The 22,260-nt window shown below is 37.1% G+C and overlaps 1 protein-coding gene across 3 annotated transcripts in view; it reads right to left on the bottom strand.

Moving 5' to 3' along the window:
- Positions 1–10,892: 10,892 nt before the first annotated feature.
- LOC131048690 (poly [ADP-ribose] polymerase 2) overlaps positions 10,893–22,260 on the bottom strand; it is a 237,155-nt gene continuing 225,787 nt past the window's right edge. For all 3 annotated transcript variants that reach the window (XM_057982747.2, XM_057982748.2, XM_057982750.2), the window contains one exon: positions 10,893–11,263. In XM_057982747.2, the coding sequence (XP_057838730.2) occupies positions 11,165–11,263 (99 nt within the window). In that variant the 3' untranslated portion in view covers positions 10,893–11,164. The remainder of the gene's footprint in view (positions 11,264–22,260) is intronic.

Raw genomic sequence — 22,260 nt, 5'->3', positions numbered from 1 at the left:
TCATTACTACCACATAGCAATATTTACAAGAAAATGTATGAAGTCAACTCATGAGAGAAGTGAAATAAAACAGTAATCAAGTGATTTTTGAATGTTTGGGGTCAAATCTGCTAATGCAAGATTGACCTATATAAGGAAGTCATAAACCTAATGCAATGAATGAACTCTAGACATGTGGGATACCATAAATAGAGTGGGAATATTTAGAAATGAACAATATATGGTTGGATATGTGAAAATATGAGTAAGTGGGGATAAGTGAAGGATCAAAAAATAAACCCAATTCCATGTAGGATTGCACTATTTACTAATACATTACTATACTAAAACACACTCAAAATAAACACAAAACTAAATAAACATTAGCATAAGATGCAGATTTTATCATTACAAAATGAACAAAAGATGTTATTGCCATTATTGTACCAATAATCAAGATATCATCATTACAAATATATTATACTTAAATGCACAAAAGATGTTATTGCCATTATTGTACCAATTTACATAGAGCAGCTACTGCTAAAAGCCCCATTAAATTTCCGAGTGAAATCAACAAATCAGTTTATAATGAATTTGCCATAAAGCTTATTCTTGTAAATGTAAGCTGAAAGCACCAAGCATGCACTAACGTTATCACACTATTTAGTACAAATTTAAAGGATTTTAAAAACAGAAATGATCTAGGTCAATTATGATTACAATTTTTGGCCAATAAAGAAAATTGTCACATTATGTGTCTTTATCTATCCACCAAAGTGAACTAGACAATGAACCAAATACAACAATAGCATGCACACACTCATGAACTTGAGCACAAACACCGCTAAGTTGTGTTAATGGAAAAGCCTCCCTCCAAATATCACAATCATAAAAATTACATCCACAAGTCCAAGATTTATTCTAAACAAATACACATTAAAATATGTAAAGAAAATGGAAAAATAAAATAAAATTGGGGCAAGGATAGTGTTGCATCCCACTTGTGCCCTAAATATTTTGATGTTATTTTATGCTTTGATACTTGTGCTCAGTGCAATGGAATGATGATTTGCAACATATATGTTGATGATTTATTATTAATCATGATAGATTATGATATGTTTGCTTTTGTTATCAATAAGCAAAATGACAAAGATATATTAGGATTTCAAAATTACTTGAATTTGACCTAATGTGTGCAGGGTCATCATCCTCCGAGAAGGGAGGGGAAGTATCATCAAGTCAAGAGATAATGGAAGAACTCAATGCCATCTGTAACCCTATCTGTAAGTGAGACATGTTAAGTTATATAACCTCGTTATCGTTAACCAATGTGAGTCAGGTAACCCTATTTGGCCAGTATAGAGGATTAAGGTTTAACTGTTCTAGTCTTGGAGTTGGTTTTATGTTCTTGCAACCAAACCAAATGAGATCCAAAACTCTACTCTTTATGTTTCCTATAATTATAGAGCTTTTTGAAACACTCTCTCTCTCTCTCTCTCTCTCTCTCTCTCTCTCTCTCTCTCTCTCTCTCTATATATATATATATATATATATATATATATATATATATATATATATATATATATATATATATATATTCAAGACATTAATGAACACATATCTATATGTGCTTGTATGGACATGTATACATATGTTATATTTATATATATACGCATACATTTGTTAATACTCTTGCAAGCAAAGATTATTTTAAGATCCTATTTTTCTACTGAATTTTGATATGGCCTTTGGTGAACCATATTGGCAGGTGTCATGTTTATTAATGAGAATAATGCTTAGGGTAGGTCCTCATGCGGCTTCTTAGCTTATTTTGGCTAGCAGCTGCTGCTCAAATTTTTTAGCAGCAATTTGTCGAGTTGGTGGCCCCATGAAAGTTGAATTTTGCTGCTTATAAAAACAAGCAGTTATTTTAAATTGTATTTTTAATAATAATAAATTTTCACCTAAATTTTAAAGAAAAAAATGGAAACATTAAAAAAGGGAAAAAAAATTGTGGAGCCACTTGTCATTTTTCTCAATAAGCAGTTGCTGCTTATTTTCAGCACCCCCGCCCCCTTTTTCAAAGCTTATTTTTAAGTTTTAAGCAGTCGCTGCTACACGAAAATAGGAAAAGATTATAATTTATCCTTTCCTCTTAATTAAAAATTTCCATGGGAACACTCCAATTGCTTAATTTTAAGCCGATTTTACATTTAAGCAGCAGCATGGGGACATGGGGTTATATTAAGAACCACTTGACATTATAATCAGCGAGTTGGTTTGAGATGAAACTCACTTAAGCTTGGTGAAATTCTTGGCATGCCTTCCAAATTTGCTTGAGATTCACTCAAATTGGAATTGAAAATTTAACCAGAATCAACAAAACCGATTCTTGATGGAGAATATAGGAGTATTTTCGTAACAGGAACCATTCATATTTTTCTCTGTTTTGGAAACGTACTCTACATCAGTTTTGTTGAAAAATTGCAACGATAACTGAAACACTCTTGGTAGTAGCGTCTTGCACAATCCACTCGTGAAAGCTAGGGAAAGAACTATGGGTGTTGGAAAGTCTGCACAAGAAACCCTATTGAATCATTCCTCCACTACTTACCAAGTCATGTTTCATCTATATTGGAATGGCTCTGCACATCCTCTTCCTTGTTTTAATTATGAAAGGAACTCTTATGTTTCTTGAATTAAGCAATTACTACATGGATTGAGCTAAGTATTTATAAGAAGCTCTAAATAGTTAAACAAAGGGAGATTCTTGTAATTACTCAGCTAGCGTAGCATCATGTAGTAGAATTTAGGTTTGAACTAGAACTAAACCCTACCAAATAGAGATTCATTGGAATTGTTGAGATATATCAATAGAAAACAAATGAGTAGAGCGTTTACGAAGATACGAAACTCAAGAAGTAAATGATTTTCATGGAATGTGAATATGGAAATACTAATTGCACAAAATACAAGAGTCACAATTCAATAGTGGTGTCTCTTAAACCTTATTCTCTTCAATGATTATTGAGAAGTTCTTTTCTAGCTCTGTTTAACTAAATAGTAAATTTAGATAAACTAGCAAGCAAAACTATATATATATAGTTCACTCGAATAGTGCAGTAACAACACAAATGCACACAATACACACAAAACATAGAAGCTAGTACTCATATGAGAGATAACATCTTTGTTGTGAAGCAGTCATCGGTTAGGAGGGACCTCAAAGAGATCAGTCTAGACCGGTGAGCAAGAGTAAACACAACGGAAACACAAAGAATGAAGGAGGCAATGCAAAACAGATTGAATTAAAACATGAAAATTGATTACAACCAGGTCACAGAAACCAGCTCATAGGCCTGCTCAACATGCTCGAAATACAGAACAGGTCACAACCGGGACCCCAAATCTTAAGATCTATCTTCTATGCTCAATCTAACTTCTTTGTCACATTATAATGCTCTGTTACAATTATTTATACGATCCAAGGGGGTCCGGTCGGCCCAAAAAGGAATCAAAACTCAAAGAACAAGACCTAACATGCAAAACCAACAACGTCGGCCTCCGCCAAGAGATTCCTTCGAAAAATCCAAAGGATGAAATGTAGATCATGGGAAAAGGTCGGCCACATGCCAAGGAACATCGGAATCAATGCTCAGGGCTCTGCAAGCTACAGAAGGGATCCAGTATATCACAAAGGCAAATAGGTCCAGGCAACCGGTAACAGAAAATTGTCATAGAAACTGGTAGCGATAACTTGTCGGAAAACGATCCAAATGCTCCATGGTTTGGGAATAAGGAAGATGATCAATTCTTCAAGCAAAATCCAACTCCACAGGATCCGATGAGCCAAATCTGGGACACACAGAAAGAAATGTTGAAACTGCAAACAAAAAGGAAAATATTTTTGGTTGATGCAAGATTGCTATGAACCGGGGATGCTCTTGAATCAAACATCCATGGTTCTTGAAAAAGTGAGTCTCTCACTTTGTCGGGGTCAGAGGAAAACCAAGGCGGTCTACCTCTACCAGAGAAATCCAAGATGAATCTTCAACTGGTATGTCCTTCCACTTCACAAGATACTCCTTATACTAACTGCTCTGGGTACTACGCCCAATCCTATTGTCCCAAATGTCTTCAATCTGATCCGGTTTCTTTCGGGGCAATTGTTTCTCCAAGTTTGCAATACTATCCTCACTGAATTTTGGTTCATGATACTCATGAAGATCTGCAATGTTAAACATAGGTGAAGTACTCAGAATTGTTCGATAACTCCACTTCATATGCATTCCCAGAACTGAACTTTCTCAAAATCCTTCAAAGTCCAAACTTTTTCATCTGCAATTTGTTATAAGTTCCAACCAAGACCTTTCTTTTCTCAAATTTATCATCACTTCATTGCCAACTTCAAATTCTTTATGTCTCCTCTTCTCATCTGCCTTCTCCTTATACTTGTTGTTCATGTCCTTCAAATGTTGCTTAACTTGAATATGTAAGTCCTTCATGTGATCAACAAATTCTTCTGATTCTGAACTTCTCTGGTCTTCACTGCTAATATCTCTTAATTCTGATATACCTCTAGGATGCACTCCGGTAACAATCTCAAAAGGTGTTCTTCTGGTACTCTGTTTACTGAATTGCAGGCAAACTCTGCTTGTGCAAGAATCAAATCCCAACTTCCGGTTTTATCTCTAAATAAACATCTCAACAAGTTTCCCAAGCTATGGTTAACTACTTATGTCTATCCATCAATCTATGGATGAAAAGTAACACTGAACTTCAAATTTGTCTTCATCTTCTTCCAAAGTGTTCTCCAAAAATAGCCAACAAACTTAGTGTCTCTGTCTAAAACTATGCTCTTAGGTAATCCATGCAATCTCACTACTTCCTTGAAAAATATGTCTGCTACATGTAATACATCTTATGTCTTCTTACAAGGTATGAAATGAGCTATCTTCAAGAATCTATCCACTACCACAAATATAGAACCATTCCCTCTCAGTGTTTTAAGCAATCCAAGTATGAAATCCATGCTTATATCCTTCCAAGATCTTACCGGTACTGTCAAAGGTTTATACAATCCCACATTCTAACTACTACCATTTGCAACTTGACAAACTCTACAACTTTGCACATATTTCTTAACATCCTTATGAATCTGGGGCCAAAAGTAATGCTCACTCACCAATGCTATTGTTTTGTCAATACCAAAATGTCTGACTAATCCTCCATTGTGTTTCTCCTTTATCAGATTCTCCCTCATAGAACTCTTAGGTATGCACAACTGAACTCCTCTGAATAACATCCCATCCTGAATGAAGTAATCCAACCACTTGCTTTTATCTACCGTAACCGATTCTCTACATGCTCTCCAAGGTTCTACAAAATCTGGGTCATCATCATACAAAGTTTTCAATTCCTCAAATCCTAATATTGTCACTCTCATTTCTGTCAGCAAATTCCTTCTCCTACTCAATGCATCAGCAACTTTGTTAGATTTTCCACTTCTACAAAGGTGCAACTCTGCAAAAATTCTACCCATCTCATGTCTCTGATTCAACTTACTCTCACTGTTCAAATACTGCAAGGCTTGATGATCCATATACAACACAAGCTCCTTAGGCAACAGGTAATGTCTCCACTTCTTCAAGGCTTGTACTATGGAATAAAACTCCTAATCATACACTAAATATCTCCTCCGGGCATCATTCAATTTCTCACTGAAATATGCTACTGCTCTTCCTTCTTGACTCAAGACTACTCCTATTGTTGTTCCACTTGCATCACAATCCACTTGAAACACTTTATTGAAATTCGATAAAGCTAACATAGGTTGCTCAGTCACTTTCTGCTTCAACATCTCAAAACTTTTGTTTGCTCCAATGGTCCACTTGAATTCCTTCCGATCTCCCCTCATGGTCTCAATCATAGGGTTACAAACTGAACTGAAATTTCTGATGAACTTCCGGTAGAAACTAGCCAATCCATGAAATGATCTTACCTCTTCAATGCTTTCCGATGTAGGCCACTGAACAATTCCTTTTACTTTCTCAAGGTTCATCTTCAAACCATCCTCAGATATCACAAATCCCAAATAGACTAACTCATCCTTCATGAAAGTACTCTTCTTAATATTTATCAGCAACTTTTCTTCTCTCAACCTTTGCAAAACTTGTCTCAAATGCAACAAATGCTCCTCTTTTGTCTTACTGAAAAATCAGAATGTCATCCAAATATACAATAACAAACTTACCGAAGAATTTCTTCAATACCTCATTCATCAGTCTCGTGAAAGTACTTGGTGCATTACTTAACCCAAAAGGTATCACCAACTATACATGTAGTCCTTCATTTGTCTTGAATGTTGTCTTCCACTCATCTCCTTCTTTGATCCTGATTTGATGATATCCACTCTTCAAATCTATCTTTGTAAAGTATTTGGCTCCGCTCAAACAGTCCATTATGCCATCCTAGGCAAAGGAAACCAGTATTTCACTGTGATCTTGTTTATTTCTCTAGAATCGGTACACATTCTCCATTCTCCATTCTTCTTAGGTGCTAATACTGCTGGTACTGCATAAGGGCTTAGACTTTCTCTGATCAAATCTTTCTTCAACAGCTCCTGCACTTGTCTATTTAGTTCTTCATTCTCTGGCGGTGTCATTTGGTATGCAGCTTTGTTAAGCAAACTAACTTTGGGAACCAGGTCCATGCAATGACTGATACTTCTCACAGGTGGCAATCCATCAGGCACATTATCTGAAACGATGTCTTCATATTCTGTCAACAAATCTTTTATCTCTTCCGATTGTTCCTCTTCATGCTCCACATTCTCAATCTTCCTAGGAATTAAGGCAAAGCACACATTCTCATGTCTCAATCCATCCAAGAATTTCCTTCCATCTACCAAACAGATTCTAGCATTCGTACAGACTTCACTCTTCAAAGGTTCCTCCAAGGGCAACAAGGTTTGTTTCATCCCATTGGCCACAATAGTGTATCTATTCTTCCTCCCATCATGTATTGCCTGTCTATCAAACTGTCAAGGTCTACCCAACAAAAGATGACAAATATCCATAGGCATAATATCACACACGACTTCATCATGATAATTCCCAATTTTCAATTTCACCAAACATTGTTCACTTACTAACAACTTATGTTCATGCTATCTGATAAGGTTTAGGGTGTTTCAATCTTTCCAAATTCAACTTATTCACCATCTCTTCTAAAACAAGATTATCTGAACTACCACTATCAATAACAACTTTACAACACTTACCGGATACCTTACATCTGGTCTTGAACAAATTCTTTCTCTGCAAGGGCTCTTCATCTCTCTCGGTATGACACAAAGCTCTCCTCGTCATCAACAGTTCTCCATCTTCTAGTTTGTTATCTGATCCAATGAGGTTTTCTTCCACCATTGCTTCTCTTTCGGTATTATTTGTCTTCTTACACTCGAAAGCATGATGTTCTTCTCCTCCACACTTAAAGCAAGTTCCTCTAAATGTTCTCTTGTCTTGTCTTCCAAAATTCTCATTTTGGTAGCCATCCGGTTCTCTCCTCCGATAGAAATTTCTATCATCTTTCCGGTATGAATTGCCTTCTTTGCTTACCTCCTTGTCCTCGTTCTGATCTGTACAAGTTCCTCTATCTCCTGTATATCCTCTTCTTCCTTGAAATCTTCCTCTGGAAAACCTTCCACCTCTGCCTCTCTACCTCTGCTCATGTCTTTTGTTTAGCTTTTCTTTTGCCTTCAAGGCATACTAGTAAGCCTCTTCAACACTCTGTAATTTGATCAAACTGAGTTTATCTTGTATAGACACCCGGAATCCATTCAAATATCTTGCAACTTGTTCAACTTCATCGTCAACGTGTCTGGATCTGATATTCAACTTGCAAAATGCTTCGATGTACTCCTTCACACTAGATTCCTTCTTTCTCAAATTCTGCAACTTCCGAAACAGATTTACTTGATAATCAACTAACATAAATTTTGATTTCAACTTAGCAATCATCTGATCCCATGTCTTGATCTTCTCTTTACCTCTTCTCTATCTATCAACCTGCAAATGCTCCCACCAAAGATATGCATGACCTTTCAATCGAGTACAGACATATTTCACCTTCCTTTCTTCTGCGATGTTTTCAAAATCAAAATATTTCTCCATCTCCTAGATCCAATCCATCAATTCATCCGAATCCAACTTTCCATCATATTCTGGTGGGGTAAAATGAGGTTTAGTATTCGCCCTACTCAAAACCCTCAAAAACCTTTCCTCATCCGGATCAACTGCCAGTGGGTTTACTTGTTCTGTCTGAGCTTCTTCTCCTTCATCTTCACTTACATCTTCGATGTGTCGGCCTCTTCTCTGGGCTATCTCCACAGCTTCCAACCGTCTGCTATTCCTCGCAACATTTCCATCACAACAGGGTCTGCATTCCCACGCGCTCCTCCATTCCTAGTTCCTCTTCGTGCCATCATTTACTCCAATCCTCTACAAATGCAGGTTGGATCCATAGTCCACTACCCTACAACAAAATTCTCAAGACAACACAATCTCCAGAACGAAAACTCGCTCTGATACCACTTGAAGCAGTCACCGGTTAGGAGGGACCTCAAAGAGATCAGTCCAGACCGATTAGCAAGAGTAAACACAATGGAAACACTAAGACATGATGGAGGCAATGCAAAATAGATTGAATTATAACATGAAAATTGATTACAACCAACCGGTAACAACCAGGTCATAGAAACCAGCTCATAGGCCTACTCAACATGGTCGAAATACAAAACAGGTCACAACCAGGACCTCAAATCTTAAGATCTATCTTTTATGCTCAGTCTAACTTCTTCGTTACATTCTAATGCTCTATTACAATGATTTAATACGATCCAAGGGAATCCGGTCAACCCAAAAAGGGATCAAAACCCGAAAAACAAGACCTAACATGCAAAACCAACAAGGTCGGCCTCCGCTAAGAGATTCCTTCGAAAAATCCAAAGGATGAAGTGTAGATCACAAAAAAAGGTCGGCCACACGCCAAGGAACATCGGAATCAATGCTCGGGGCTCTGCAAGCTATGGAAGGGATCCAATAGATCACAAATGCAAATAGGTCCAGGCAATCAGTAACAGAAAACTGTCAACCGATAACAAGAAATTGTCACAGAAACCAATAGCGATAACTTACTAGAAAACAATCCAAATGCTTCATGGTTTGGGAATAAGGAAGATGATCAAGTCTTCAAGCAAAATCCAACTCCACATGATCCGGTGAACCAAATCCAGGACACAGAAAGAAATGTTGAAACTGCAAACAGAAAGGAAAATATTTGCTATGAACCGAGGATGCTCCTGCATCATGTTGTCTATCATATTTTTTTCCATACTAAGGTATTATATCAAGCTAAACCATGGAATAATGAACCCAAAGGTGGACAAGTTACACCTTTAAACAATAAGGTTGAGTCTTTAGTTACAATTTAACTATAACACTCGGTGGAGAAAAAGTATTTACACTCGAATTATGTATATTATAATGGTTACCAAGTGATTAACATAATGGTCATCCATTAATTAAAATTCTCATTAAAGAACCTATGTCCTAAACGTCCAAATTGCAACCAAGTAGGGTGACGAACATTGACTTCATGCATTAGCGTGATTGCAAATATATTAAAACATTTGGCCAATGTGATGCTTCTATCTATGAGCACCAATCAATTCGTTAATCCAGTTATGCAACCCAGTTAGAGGTCATACTAGTTAGGTGTAGCCTATAGTGTGTGACCGAGTAGGTATTGTGTAAGGTTAAACACCAATCTTAAATGGCATGAATTCAACTTCTCATTACCTCCTTGCGGAGGGTCGGGCCTTTCCAGTTGGAAACGGCACAGGGGACTAGTAAGTCCGTGGTTGGGTGGAAAAACGCCCTAATGATGGTTTCCCTCTAAATCATTGGTAAAGTTATTTTTAAAGATCAGAATGAACTTCAAGATAAACTATAATCTCTCAACCTCTTTTTTTCCTTAAGTGTATTGCTAAATTTTCATGTGCACTAGTTTTATATCTTCCTAGAATAGATTACTGTTTCAATCAAAAGTTTATGGTTTCGGTTCTTTGTTGTAAAAAAAACATTGTTGCAAGTTTAAAATTCATTTTCTGTTTCAAACTAGTTATTTCATTTTGCTTGGAAAATGCTTATTTCAGATAGTATCAGATCAATTAAGCATAATGTTCATTAGAAGCTGAACAGATCTATATTTCAGTATCATGTAGATATAATAACTTACCAATTCAAAAAAAATTATACGAAACAGAGAAATCAATATCAGATCTTCTACACTTGAAATTATTTGCATGGAAACTAAAGTTTAAACTCTTTTACTGTTAAAAGGAAAAATTGTGTTGTTTATTTATAGTTTTTTAAAACCCTGTAAACATTCTCTCTTAAAAAATCATTTGGGTTTGTAATAATCTTCAAACATCTTTTAAAATAAATTTATTTTCACAAAACAGTCCACTTAAAAGAAAATTTATGTTATTTAATTTTGGCTTTTGGAACTCTCTAAACCTTAAACAGTTTTACACAGCCAAAACTAAACAAGGCAAAATTTCTTCTTAATAGCTCGTTCCTTATACATGTTTCTCTATACAAATGTTTTGCTAGTATCACAAACTAAAAATAAACAACATAATCATTCCATATAATCTGGAAGTGTGAAACCTGACTCCAAATGAGATTTTGCATAGTCATCCCCCAAAATATGCAAGTAAACTCAATTTAGACTCTTCTTTCCTTTTAACATCAAAGAAGTTAAACGACATAGACTAACCAATTTATAGAGGATTTGATCTCAATAGAAGAGAATCAACAAAGCACAAAAGCACCATGAAGCAATAATTCCTAAGAGAAGAATGAAATGATGAATTGTTCTTTCTTACCATTTATAATGTCTCCGATAAATTTGTGTGACTTTGAAGCATCTAAAACATAATTTATACAAATTTGATCCTTGCATTCAGTAAGATTTATGTGAATAATTATATCCATCAAAAGGGGGCTTTTCTCATCTACTTTTTGGTTTGAATTTACATTGCTTAACAAATCAAGATTCTTTTGTTCAAACCCTGAAGCCACAATTGACAGTAGGATATATTTTCATTGAGATTTTATTGACAAAAGTTGAATTTCGCCTGAACAATGTACCGCATACGTATTTGTTCCACATTGTAAACAATGAATTCATTATACAGAAGTGAGGTGTGGGCCTGCAAAATAGTTAAGCGAAATTACTAGTCAAACCAATATTTGCAAAAGATCTATGAGATGGACTATTTAGTAACAATTTTATGCATGGTCGTGATTTGTTTTGTGGGCAGAAAATAAACTGGCATCAAATTAAGACCTCTTGAGTAAGTTTTTTTATGCACATGGACATATTAGCTAATCTAATTGCACTATATCATCAAAACAAACAAAACTATTATAGTGAACTAAAGAATTAGTGAAATTCAAAATGTACTGCAATTCTCTTATGTTTTACACTTCATTTATTGATGTAACATTCAGGTGTTATGCACAACAGAGACAAACTATCAAATATACCAACCCTTACATCCTACTTTCTGCTATCATGGCATCAGTATATTATCAAAAGAAAAAAGTTTGGCTCATGATGAAAATGTGAAAGATTCAAAACACAAGATAAATGCAATACACACAAGTTTACCTTTTCTCACCTCAAGACTGAACTGAAGCATATACACCCACGTCTCCTTGATTTGGTCTTTTAAGTGCTACAATGTGGATTGCTCTTTCAACAACATAGCCTTAGCAAGATGGAAAGATTGATATGATTTTGATAGCATAAATCTAGCATAGATTGGATTGATGAAATGGATGGACAAGGCTCCAATTTACAAATTTTGGATGGCTAAAATGGAGGGCCAAGATGCATTGTGAAATGGACAGTCAGGATTGAGTGAGAAGATGGAGGCTGCTTGAGAAAGAGACTCGTCATGGGGAAAGGGCCATGTGTGAGCACACATTAGAAAAAACAAAGACTTGACAAGTGGAGACATAACTGGAAAATGCAAGAGGAGTAGATATAAGAATGCGACCAATAGAGAGAAAAGGAAAGTGTAGGTTGGCCACATGGGGAAGAGAATCTCACACATGTGAGCATCTAATAGAAGAGGAGGCCACAGGATGAGTTGGAAGATAATGGTGACATGTGCATGCAAAAATTAAAGAAAGCTTAGAGGACACTTGTCACATGACTACAAATTTTGGGATTCGATGGAATCTAAAATTGAAGAAAATGCTAATGGGGATCTGTTGACGTGTATTTTGTACACAATCATACACAGAATAAAATACCATTAGGCATCTTATCCTCTCTTGAGAAAATAGTCTCTAACTGCTGAAGATCTGCAAAAAGGATCAGTTAGGTGGACTCCAAGGTTCTTTTAGTGGGGTCTCCACGTGTGGACAAGCTTTTTAGTGGTATGATGTGATTTGCTGTTTCCTTCAAGGCTTCTTACGGATTCAATAGTTCGAAGGTTTTACTAATCTAAAAGGAACTTTCAAAAAAAAGGAAAAAAAAGGACAGGGTTTAAGAGGTCTAATCTAATCTAACCCTATGAACGACTTAGTATGAATGAGATTTGGCAAGACTCAACCAACTTCAATTTTGCCATAAGATAACAACTCAATTGAAATTAGTGCGATCTTCTAGGGTAAGAATGGTATTCAATGCATCAAAGACCAAGGACACTACTACGAAGGTACATATCCTAGATGCGAAAATGCTTGAAGGTTAAGGACTCAAAACGTTTTCCAGTCGACCACGCAAGGCGTTCCTACAATCAGCAAGAAGCTAGTGGTTTGGATAGTGAATCCTACCAAATATCAAACCTCACACTTAGCCTTTCAAATTAACAAACTACTTTGATTGAGCGTGATTCAAGTACATCCAACAACCATGAAGATAACTCAAGAAATTTGCAACAAAACACCATAACTTCAATATTTTATTGATTTCCAAGTCATCATATACAACAATTGCTTGAACTTCTCTCTTCAAGACTCAATCTTGCTACAAAATAAAAATTGATTACAACTCTAATCTCTCAACTCTATTCTCTATTTTCTATTGACTATTCTATTACAAATGAAATGAAAAATTGGGGTATAAATAGCATCCCCAATTACAATGAAAGGTCCAGATTGAAAGTAAATCAATGGGCAAGATCATGACACCTAAACCCTAATTAGGGTTTGTTACAAATGACCTCCTTTTTACTGAACAATATTAAATGCATAGCCAAATATTAAATTTGGCACAAAAATCTAGGAGGTATCAACCAATGAGAAATAAGATGTCATGTCATCTGTAACAACCTTTCATCTAGAATCTTATTCCCCTTCCAATTCTCTTTCTTAGCATATGCAATGAATTTTGTCACAATTCCTTCGATTTCTGTGCTTGGAATCTCGGGAAGATTCTTGATACTCTCTTCTAAGTGGATAACCTGATCAAATGCATCTAGAAGAGCTGTGTCCCAAGTAGGTTCAAGTTCCTTAGTTCTATCAATCAGGAGCATGGTGGCATACATCTGATCATACTGCTCATCTGTAACATCTGCGTCCTTGCGAAAGATGATCTTGATTCTATCTTCAAATTCTTGTAAATCCACATCTGTCTCGACCTCGATCCTTCTGCCAAGAATGGTACGAAGTACCTCAAATACTCTGTCCTGGATCGGATTGATCACCTCCTCAACTTGACCACATCTAACACTGATGTCCTCAAAGAGAACACTCTTTATATGGAGTAAGGTTGACCACTGAAACAAACTGTGAGAATCGCCTTCCAAGATCTTCTCTTGTGCTAAAATTCTTCTGGATGTATGTCTTATAACTTTCAAGACAGGAATGACAACGTCCTTGGTATGGGCAAATGCAGCTACTGTTGCCATCAGTCTGTGGATTATCTCAAGGACTTGGATAGCCTGGTGGGTGATCTTCGACATCCTTGTAATAAACTCAATGGCCACCGTGTGAGATCTATCCATCCAATTACATGTACGCTGGACCATATTCCTGAATCTTTCTGCTTCATTGATTGATTGAAGGGGCAATGCCTGCAATGGTGACCTAACTGGATCCTGACGTCCCAAAGGTTCATTGATGTGACTGAAATATGTCCTCCATGCACCGACCTCTTTCTCAAGTTTTCTATTCTTTTCTACTTCTTCTCTGAATTTATCCTTCAATGCCTCAAATGTGTCGGTGGCATCATCTAAAGTCTGCTCTGCTGTGGATGGTCCTAACTCAATAGTCTGTATATGATAGTCCTCTGCTAGGATCTCACCCTCATATTTGTCTGCTGCCGGTGTAGCTATCTGCAGTTTTCTAGATCCAGTCTCATCTCGAATCATCTTGGACATCTTTGTAGCCTTCTTCTTCTCTGTTGTCATATGTGAACGTCCAACAAGGCTCTCTAGATCGATTGCACTGTCCTCGTCCTCAATTACGATCACCTTAGTCAATCTTTCCTTCAACCAATCTGGGATATTTGATCTTGTCTCTTGAACTTGAATTTCTTTGTGTACTACTTCTTCTTGTCTGGGAGGAGATGTTACTTCATTATCTTCTTCTAAATCATAGTCTTGGAGAGATCCATCGGATGAAACATGCTGTGCCTGTTCTTCCTCCTGCCTGTCATTCTGTACCATCGATTCCATGGATTCTTCCACTCGAACTGTTCTGTCTTCTGGCCTGGAAGAAGTACCTGGTGTTTGATCTTTGTTGGCACCTTGCTTTTTCTTGGAAGGCTCTTTCTTTTCTGATCTTTCCTTTCTCTTTGAACCTCTCGAATGGAGATTGCCCTCACTGGCACATCGAAGGTTACCTTCACCTGAATTCCTAGGATTAGGATTGCCTTCACTAACACTGGCTCCACCTTCGGCTGGTTTCTCTTCCAAAGTAAAAGACATGGCTATGCCTTGTTCTCTCAACTTCTGATGTTGAATGTCTACCCATCTGCGAGTACAAGACAAGACTGGTGCCATCAATTCATCTAAATCCACGGCTTCGGGCTCATTCCAATTCAAACTTATTGTCTTGCTTTCTCTATCATATGAAGATTGGATGTGCCTGCCGTTGTCCTGAGCTTGGTCGGCTACTCTGTAAATCTTACATTTCCTGATGAAATCCAGAGGCAATCTAGAATGTATCTTACGTTTCACTTCGAGATCATCTAGGAGATTCATCATAAAATCTTCAATCTGGTACTCATGTCTAAATCTTCTACCGACTGTCTCCTCTAAATGTCCATGAGGATCAAAACTATTCCTCCAAGCAAAAGATGAAAAAGGATACAAGGCTAACTCCCTCTCTGCATCATCCATGGCTAAGACATTAGGACATACCTCAACTGAATTACCCAAAATAATAGGTACCTGAACTCCATTCTGATGTCTGTGTCTGAATGCCTTCACATATGCTGCCAACTGCCTTGTTACTTCAAGTAACACAATTCTATCTGTCGGGTACCTCGGCAACATGTATGGAGGTAAAGGACATCCATACACTCTAATGTAAGTGAACTTGGGAAACTGAATAAACCAAGCACCGTACCTCTTGATTAACTCCTGGGCATCTTGAGATAATCTGTTGTGAATCCCTCCTTGCAACGTCCTTGTGATGTTCATCGTGAAAGTATCATTGATTAGCTTGTAGTTCTTCCCTGGTGGATGATGCAAGTAGGTATAGGATTCGCAAACTCTGACCTCACCGGGTCCTCTTCCAATCACTCCTCTGTGAGGTAGTCCTGCGTACTCAACGCTCCTGATTAAGGCATAGATGACATATGAACTCATGTGGAAGGACTTAGTAGCCCTGAGTCTTCTCAACTGTACGTCTAAGCAATGGCTAATTATCCTAGCCCAATGTATTGTACCCTTTCCTTGAACAATCACCTGGATGAAGTAAAACATCCATTTCTCAAAATAGAAGGCATGAGGTGCTCCTGTAACTCTGTTGAGCATGGTGATCAAATCTCTGTACTCCTCTTGGAAATCAATCCTGTGCGGTGTGTTCGGTACTTTGCTCAGACGGGGACGACTCTTGAGTAGCCAGTTCTTGTTGATTATGCTTAGACAAGCATCTGGATCATCATCGTATACTGACCTGGCTCCTTCAATGCTCTTGTATATCATGTCCCTGTGCTCTGGAAGATGGAAGGCTTCACTTATGGCCTCCTCTGAAAGGAACGCCAAAATGTTTCCCTCATTGGACACAATTGTCCTGGACTGTGGATTGTAATGACGGGCACACTCGATCATCAACTCGTGACACTGAATGGCTGGAGGAAAACCGGCCGCCTTAATGATGCCACTTTCTATTATTCTCCGAGCGACTGGTGGATGCTCCCGCCTTTGGGGTCGCCATACCTACACAACATTTCACTATAAGAAATAGATTTTGCAATAAATAACGTAAATAAAAGAGATAGATTTTAGGAAACCTCATGATAAGTCCCTAGAGTTATCATTTCCTAAAATACAACGATTGAGCTAAGAGATTTAAAATTCAAAATTTGAAATATGACGATGAATGAATAAAACAATAAAAATTAAATCGCCATACCTCAATAGAGAGCTAACTCTAGAATGCAAAAAACAAAATTCGCCTAGGCAAAATTGAGGTATAAAGATAATCTTCAATATGATCTCCTCAGAATTGACTTCGCCACCTCTGGAGAGAATGTGATCTTCAATTTCGCATTAATAAATCACCAAGTCTTTAGCAAGTTCGCCTTAGGCGTGGTCTTGGATGGATCTTCAAATTCGTACTTCGGCGTGGTCTTCAAGTTCGCCTTGGACGTGGTTTCAAATAAACCTTCAAACTCGCACCACCTTTGGTTTGGAATCGCACCACCTTTGATAGCTAAGCGCGCCACCCTTGGATGAATGAAACTCGCACCACCTTGGATAATATTCGCACTATCTTTGAACACACTTAACACTTCCCTTCGTCTTCCTTAATTCGCATGTAGAGAGGTAAAATAATGATGCAAAAACAATAGTTTTCACCTCCCTATATATATAGCGCTCTCATCGATTTATCTCTTTGGCCGACTTGATTAAATATAACAATTTCAAACGATTTTTAAATGATTTGCAATGACATAACAAGGCCGACCTCCATAAATGAGCGCTCCAATCGATTTTTTTTTTATATTAATTAATTAATTATTAATGCCTTGCGTTTTTTATTTGCAAATTTCGATTTTAATAAAGGCAAAAATAATTAATAAAGATTAACGCCATATTAAATGCCAATTTAAATAAGATTTTCAATTTTTAAATCGATTTAGCATTTAAGGAAATTCGAATTGTTTAATTTGGCGCCAAAAATATGAAAATGAAAGGGACGTACCTCATCGCTCTGGTCCCTTGGAGAGGGACAGGAGCGATCCATTATTTTGTCTTGGTTTTGCATTTTTAACGTTCAACTCCTTCATTTTCACGTCCCAAATCGATCATCTGGTGGTCCTTTGAATTTGAATGCCTTTCTTGTGCGAGCAAGTGCGTCCCATGACCATCATCGCCCTGGTCCCTTGGAGAGGGACAGGAGCGATCTCCATGTTTTTGCGTTCACCTTGCATCTTTGACCTTCGAAATATCATTGCTTGTGTCCTTTGCGCTTATTTCCACTTGCTTTTGCAAGGTACCTTCGATGTTATAAGGATCATCGCCCTTGTCCCTTGGAGAGGGACAGGAGCGATCCACATGTTTTCCTTGGTCTTGGCGATCTTAAACTTCGATCTCTTTTGCAATGTCCTTCAAACGTTGTCCTTCGCACTTCCTAACCTTGCGTCGCTTTGATCTTTGAAGGAACGCGAGTGTTCTGATAGGATCGCCTTGGTCCTTGTCCAAAGGACAGGAGCGATGTGGGGCCTTTACACCATTTGGCGATGTTTGGACGTTCAAAACTCTTGTTTATCACCTTGTTGTCATACCATGGACCCTCCAGAACATTGCAATATATTGTCCTTACGCGAATTTTGCATGAATTGATCAACACATCTAATATCGCTCTGGTCCCTTGGAGAGGGACAGGAGCGAAGTTCATCATTATGTGCTTGTTCTTGTTTGTACCAACTTGCAATCAACTTCATTGTGTGGAATGATGTCCTTTCGACCTTCTTGGTTGCTCGAAACTTGTTTGCCTTTTGAAATTTACGCCATTATGTAGATATCGCTCTGGTCCCTTGCCAAAGGACAGGAGCGATCTGGGTTATAGAGTGCAAATCCTTCCATGTGATGACCCTTGCAACGTTGCGTTTGATGTAAATGCCTTGAAATGTCCTCGCCACCTTTTGTCCTGGCTTGGATCGGTCTTGAACCTTGGAGGGACGACCTTGAACTTGAGAGGGACGTATCTTCACCATTGTATCGCCCTGGTCCCTTGGAGAGGGACAGGAGCGATCCTTCCCTTGTGGCCTTCATCTTACTTTGCCATGCTCTAAGTTTATATTCAACGGAGTCGTCCTTCTTCCCTCCATTCGTTCATGCCTTGACATCATTTGTAACTTTGCAAGAAGAGCAATTATATCAAAAATCGCTCTGGTCCCTTCCTGAGGGACAGGAGCGAACTAGTCATTTAGCATTGGTATGGACGTCCCAAAAATCTTCAATTTATATTCAATGCATTCATCTCATGTTCTCCTTCGTTTTTGAACGTAAACTTGCCTTGACCCTTGTCTGGATTTTGCAAAATGGAGGAAATCGCTCTGGTCCCTGGGAGAGGGACGAGAGCTACAAGGTACCTCGCCCTGGTCCCTTGGAGAGGGACAGGAGCGATTTAGTCAATATAGGTCATTTTCCTTCATTTTTGCATCTCAAATTATATTCATTTGGCAAAGTATCTTCCTTCGGACGTCCTCCAATTGCTGAGTCATCAAAATCTTGCACGGACAAGGTGAAATTTGAATTGTAGCTCCGGTCCTTCACTGAGGGACAGGAGCGATTTTCCTCCTGGAGGCATTTCTGTGCTCATGAAAATCTTCAATTTATATTCAAATGAAAGATCTTGTCGTTCTCCATCACTTCAAACGTAAACTTCGTCTGGACTCTGCAAGGACAATGAGATATTTGGAATTGAGCTCCCGTCCTTCACTGAGGGACAGGAGCGATTTTGCTCCTACAGGCCAAAATAACAAGATTTTTCACATTTTAACACTTCACGAGGCGAAAACAAATCAATTCCAATGCCCAGGATCAAACTTCAAAAAAGTCAAAATTTGGTCAAAACATTCAATCAGACAAAAAATTCACATTGACGGTCATCATTTAGACAAGTTTAAGCTCTGCATGAACATTCCAATTGAAAATTAGACCATTTTGGCGATTTCATTGCATTCAAAATTTTGCATTCTAGGAAAGAAGCTCAGAAGCTCTCAAAATCGACTGGATTTCGGCTTGAAAAGGCAAAATTTAAAACCCTAAGGCTTGGCCCTAAATCCAGACGACTAACTAACTAACAAAACCCTAAAAACGAAAGCGAAAACGAGCAAAAAAAACAAGCAAAAAAGAGGGGGTCCCCATTTGCGATGGGGCGATGTGTGAAATGGTCACAACAGGATCACAGTAAGTTTTATTAATTAATTAATCAAGGACTAACTAATTAACTGGATTTGGAAGAATGTAGGAGTGGGGCTAAAGTTAAAGAACATAAATTTACTAACCTTTGGAAGAAGAAAACATAACAAATTAAATGAAATTTAATTAGTTATGAGAATGAGCAATAATTCATTAAATAATAAATTATTTTATAAAATGCAGGGATTCAGAATATGGTGTACAATGATAGATAATTATTTAATTATATAAGGTGGTTAAGCAACTACATATTTGACAATACATTTTCATTCTTTATTTTTGGTTAAGCAACTACATATTTGACAATACATTTTCATTCTTTATTTTTGGTTAAGCAACTGCTTTTATGATCATCATCAGATCAGCTTTCATGTGTATACTATTGGACCCATTCTTTTCATGTCCTACCTATTGAATGACAAATTTTCATTAACTGTTGTAATCCCACATTACCTACAAACATGGGAATCGTTACTGTTGCAATCCAGCTCACAGGACAATCTGTGTAACTGGTTAGTTTCATATTTCTCTTGTAATGCAAACCAAACATTTTAGTCAACTGTGAACTCCCCCTTATCAGACACAAGATACTCCAAATTTCAAGTAAGCAATTACTGGGCCTCAAAGGATAGCACTGAAATGGTTGAGAACTCTATTATATGTAGTCTAAATAGGACTAAAACTAAGAAACAATACAAAGATGGCTTATACATAAACAATGTCAAAATCATATGTCTGCAATCTGCTAACCCACTTCTACTGCCTATCATTTAAATCCTTTTGGTTCCCACTTTTGCTCCCTATCATTTAGATCCTTTTGGTTCATGAAGCATTTGATGTTGTTGTGGTTTGTTTTGATGATAAACTTACCCCCAACTAAGTATGGTCTAAATTTGGCCAATGCATGCATAATGGCCAACATTTCCCTATCATAAACAAAGTAGGTCCTCTCCACACCTATTAACTTTCTGCTCTCAACTGCAATGGGTTGCTTCTCTTGCATCAAAATTGCTTCTATTCTCTCTCATGAACCATCACACTCGAACTCAAAAGGTTTGGTAAAATCAGGTATTGCTAATACTCAGCATGTAGACTTTAACTATTTGAAGCTTAGTCACAAGATTCACCGAATTTCACACTTGAAATTTGGAGAACATTTGACAAACATATAAAATTCGTCAAAATTCATGTTAAAATTTGCATTGGAAAAGGCCAATAGATTGAGAATCAATCCTCTTTTGAGAGCGACTAGGGCATAGTTTTTTGTTTTTTTTAATTGTATTTGTTCAAACATGGCCGTGTGACAAAGGTCTCAAGACACCCAACAGCAAAAAAATCATAGGGCCAGGTGAATCGTTTTCAATGGATTCCATTAAGCCTAGCATCAACCTACAAGCAGCACTAAGTCTTGACTTGCCACAGCCAACGACACTCCCCTTCCATTTCTGATGGCCAACGATCCTCCATTTCAATTACTCTGCAACTACCAACTATGCTGAAGTTTCATTTGTAGCTTATGGTTCTTTTTTAGGGTTTTGGTTTTTGGTTTTTCTACATTTTATTAAAATTTGAACATGCATTTATATTTTATTATTAATGTTAATAAATTAGTTGTTATTTTATTTATATTAATTTTTATATGAGTTTGTTCATAGTTCTTTTTTTGTATACGAGTTTGTTCAAATGTAGTCGCGTGACAAACGTGGCTAGGGCATAGTTTTCTTTTTTGTATACGAGTTTGTTCAAACGTGACCGCGTGACAAAGGTCTCAAGAAACACAATAACAAAAAAATCATAGGGCCAAGTGAATCATTTTCAATGGATTCCATTAAGGCTAGCATCGACCTACACACTGCAAGAAGTCTCGACTTGCCACAGCCGACAACCCTCCCATTCCGTTTTTGCTTGATGGTCGATGGTCCTCCAGTTTCATTTCTCAGCAACTCCCAACTATGCCAAAGTTTCATTTGTAGTATATGGTTCTTTTTTAGGTTTTTGGTTTTTGGTTTTTCTACATTTTATAAAAATTTGAACATGCATTTATATTTTAGTATTGATGTTAATAAAAAAAATTCAATATTATATTATTTATATTATTTTTTATTAAAAAAAAGTATTTAAATTTAGTTTTATTTTATCTAATCCATATGTTTTTTAAATAGAATTTAAGTTCATACTTTTGCTGAACTATTTTTATAATTATGTATATATATTAATAATATTATCTATATTTCAATAAAAGTAAATTTATATAAGGCGAATTTAATGTCGAATTTTTTTTCAAATTTTTTCCCCTTATCAAACTTCATCCAAATTTTATGGTTGTAGAACACGAACAAAAACTCCAACTCAAACCTTGTGACTTAGGTTTGAAGTGTTCAAAACACTTTTGTGTTGAATCAAACCACTCCAAGGCTCCTTTCTTATTCAAGTGTGTAGGCGGGGCTACAGTCTATGAAAACCTCTAACAAACCTCCTATAGAAACCACAAAGACCAAAGAATCCCTTGAGATGTGTGAGATTTATAGTAGGCACTCAACAATGGCCTTGATCTTCTTAGGATCAACTCTCACTCCCTTTCCACTAATGATGTG

Source organism: Cryptomeria japonica, chromosome 2, assembly GCF_030272615.1.
Source record: "Cryptomeria japonica chromosome 2, Sugi_1.0, whole genome shotgun sequence".
Classification (NCBI taxonomy): domain Eukaryota; kingdom Viridiplantae; phylum Streptophyta; class Pinopsida; order Cupressales; family Cupressaceae; genus Cryptomeria; species Cryptomeria japonica.
Note: the sequence above shows the minus strand (reverse complement) of the source record. Positions and strands in the feature narration are given on the sequence as shown.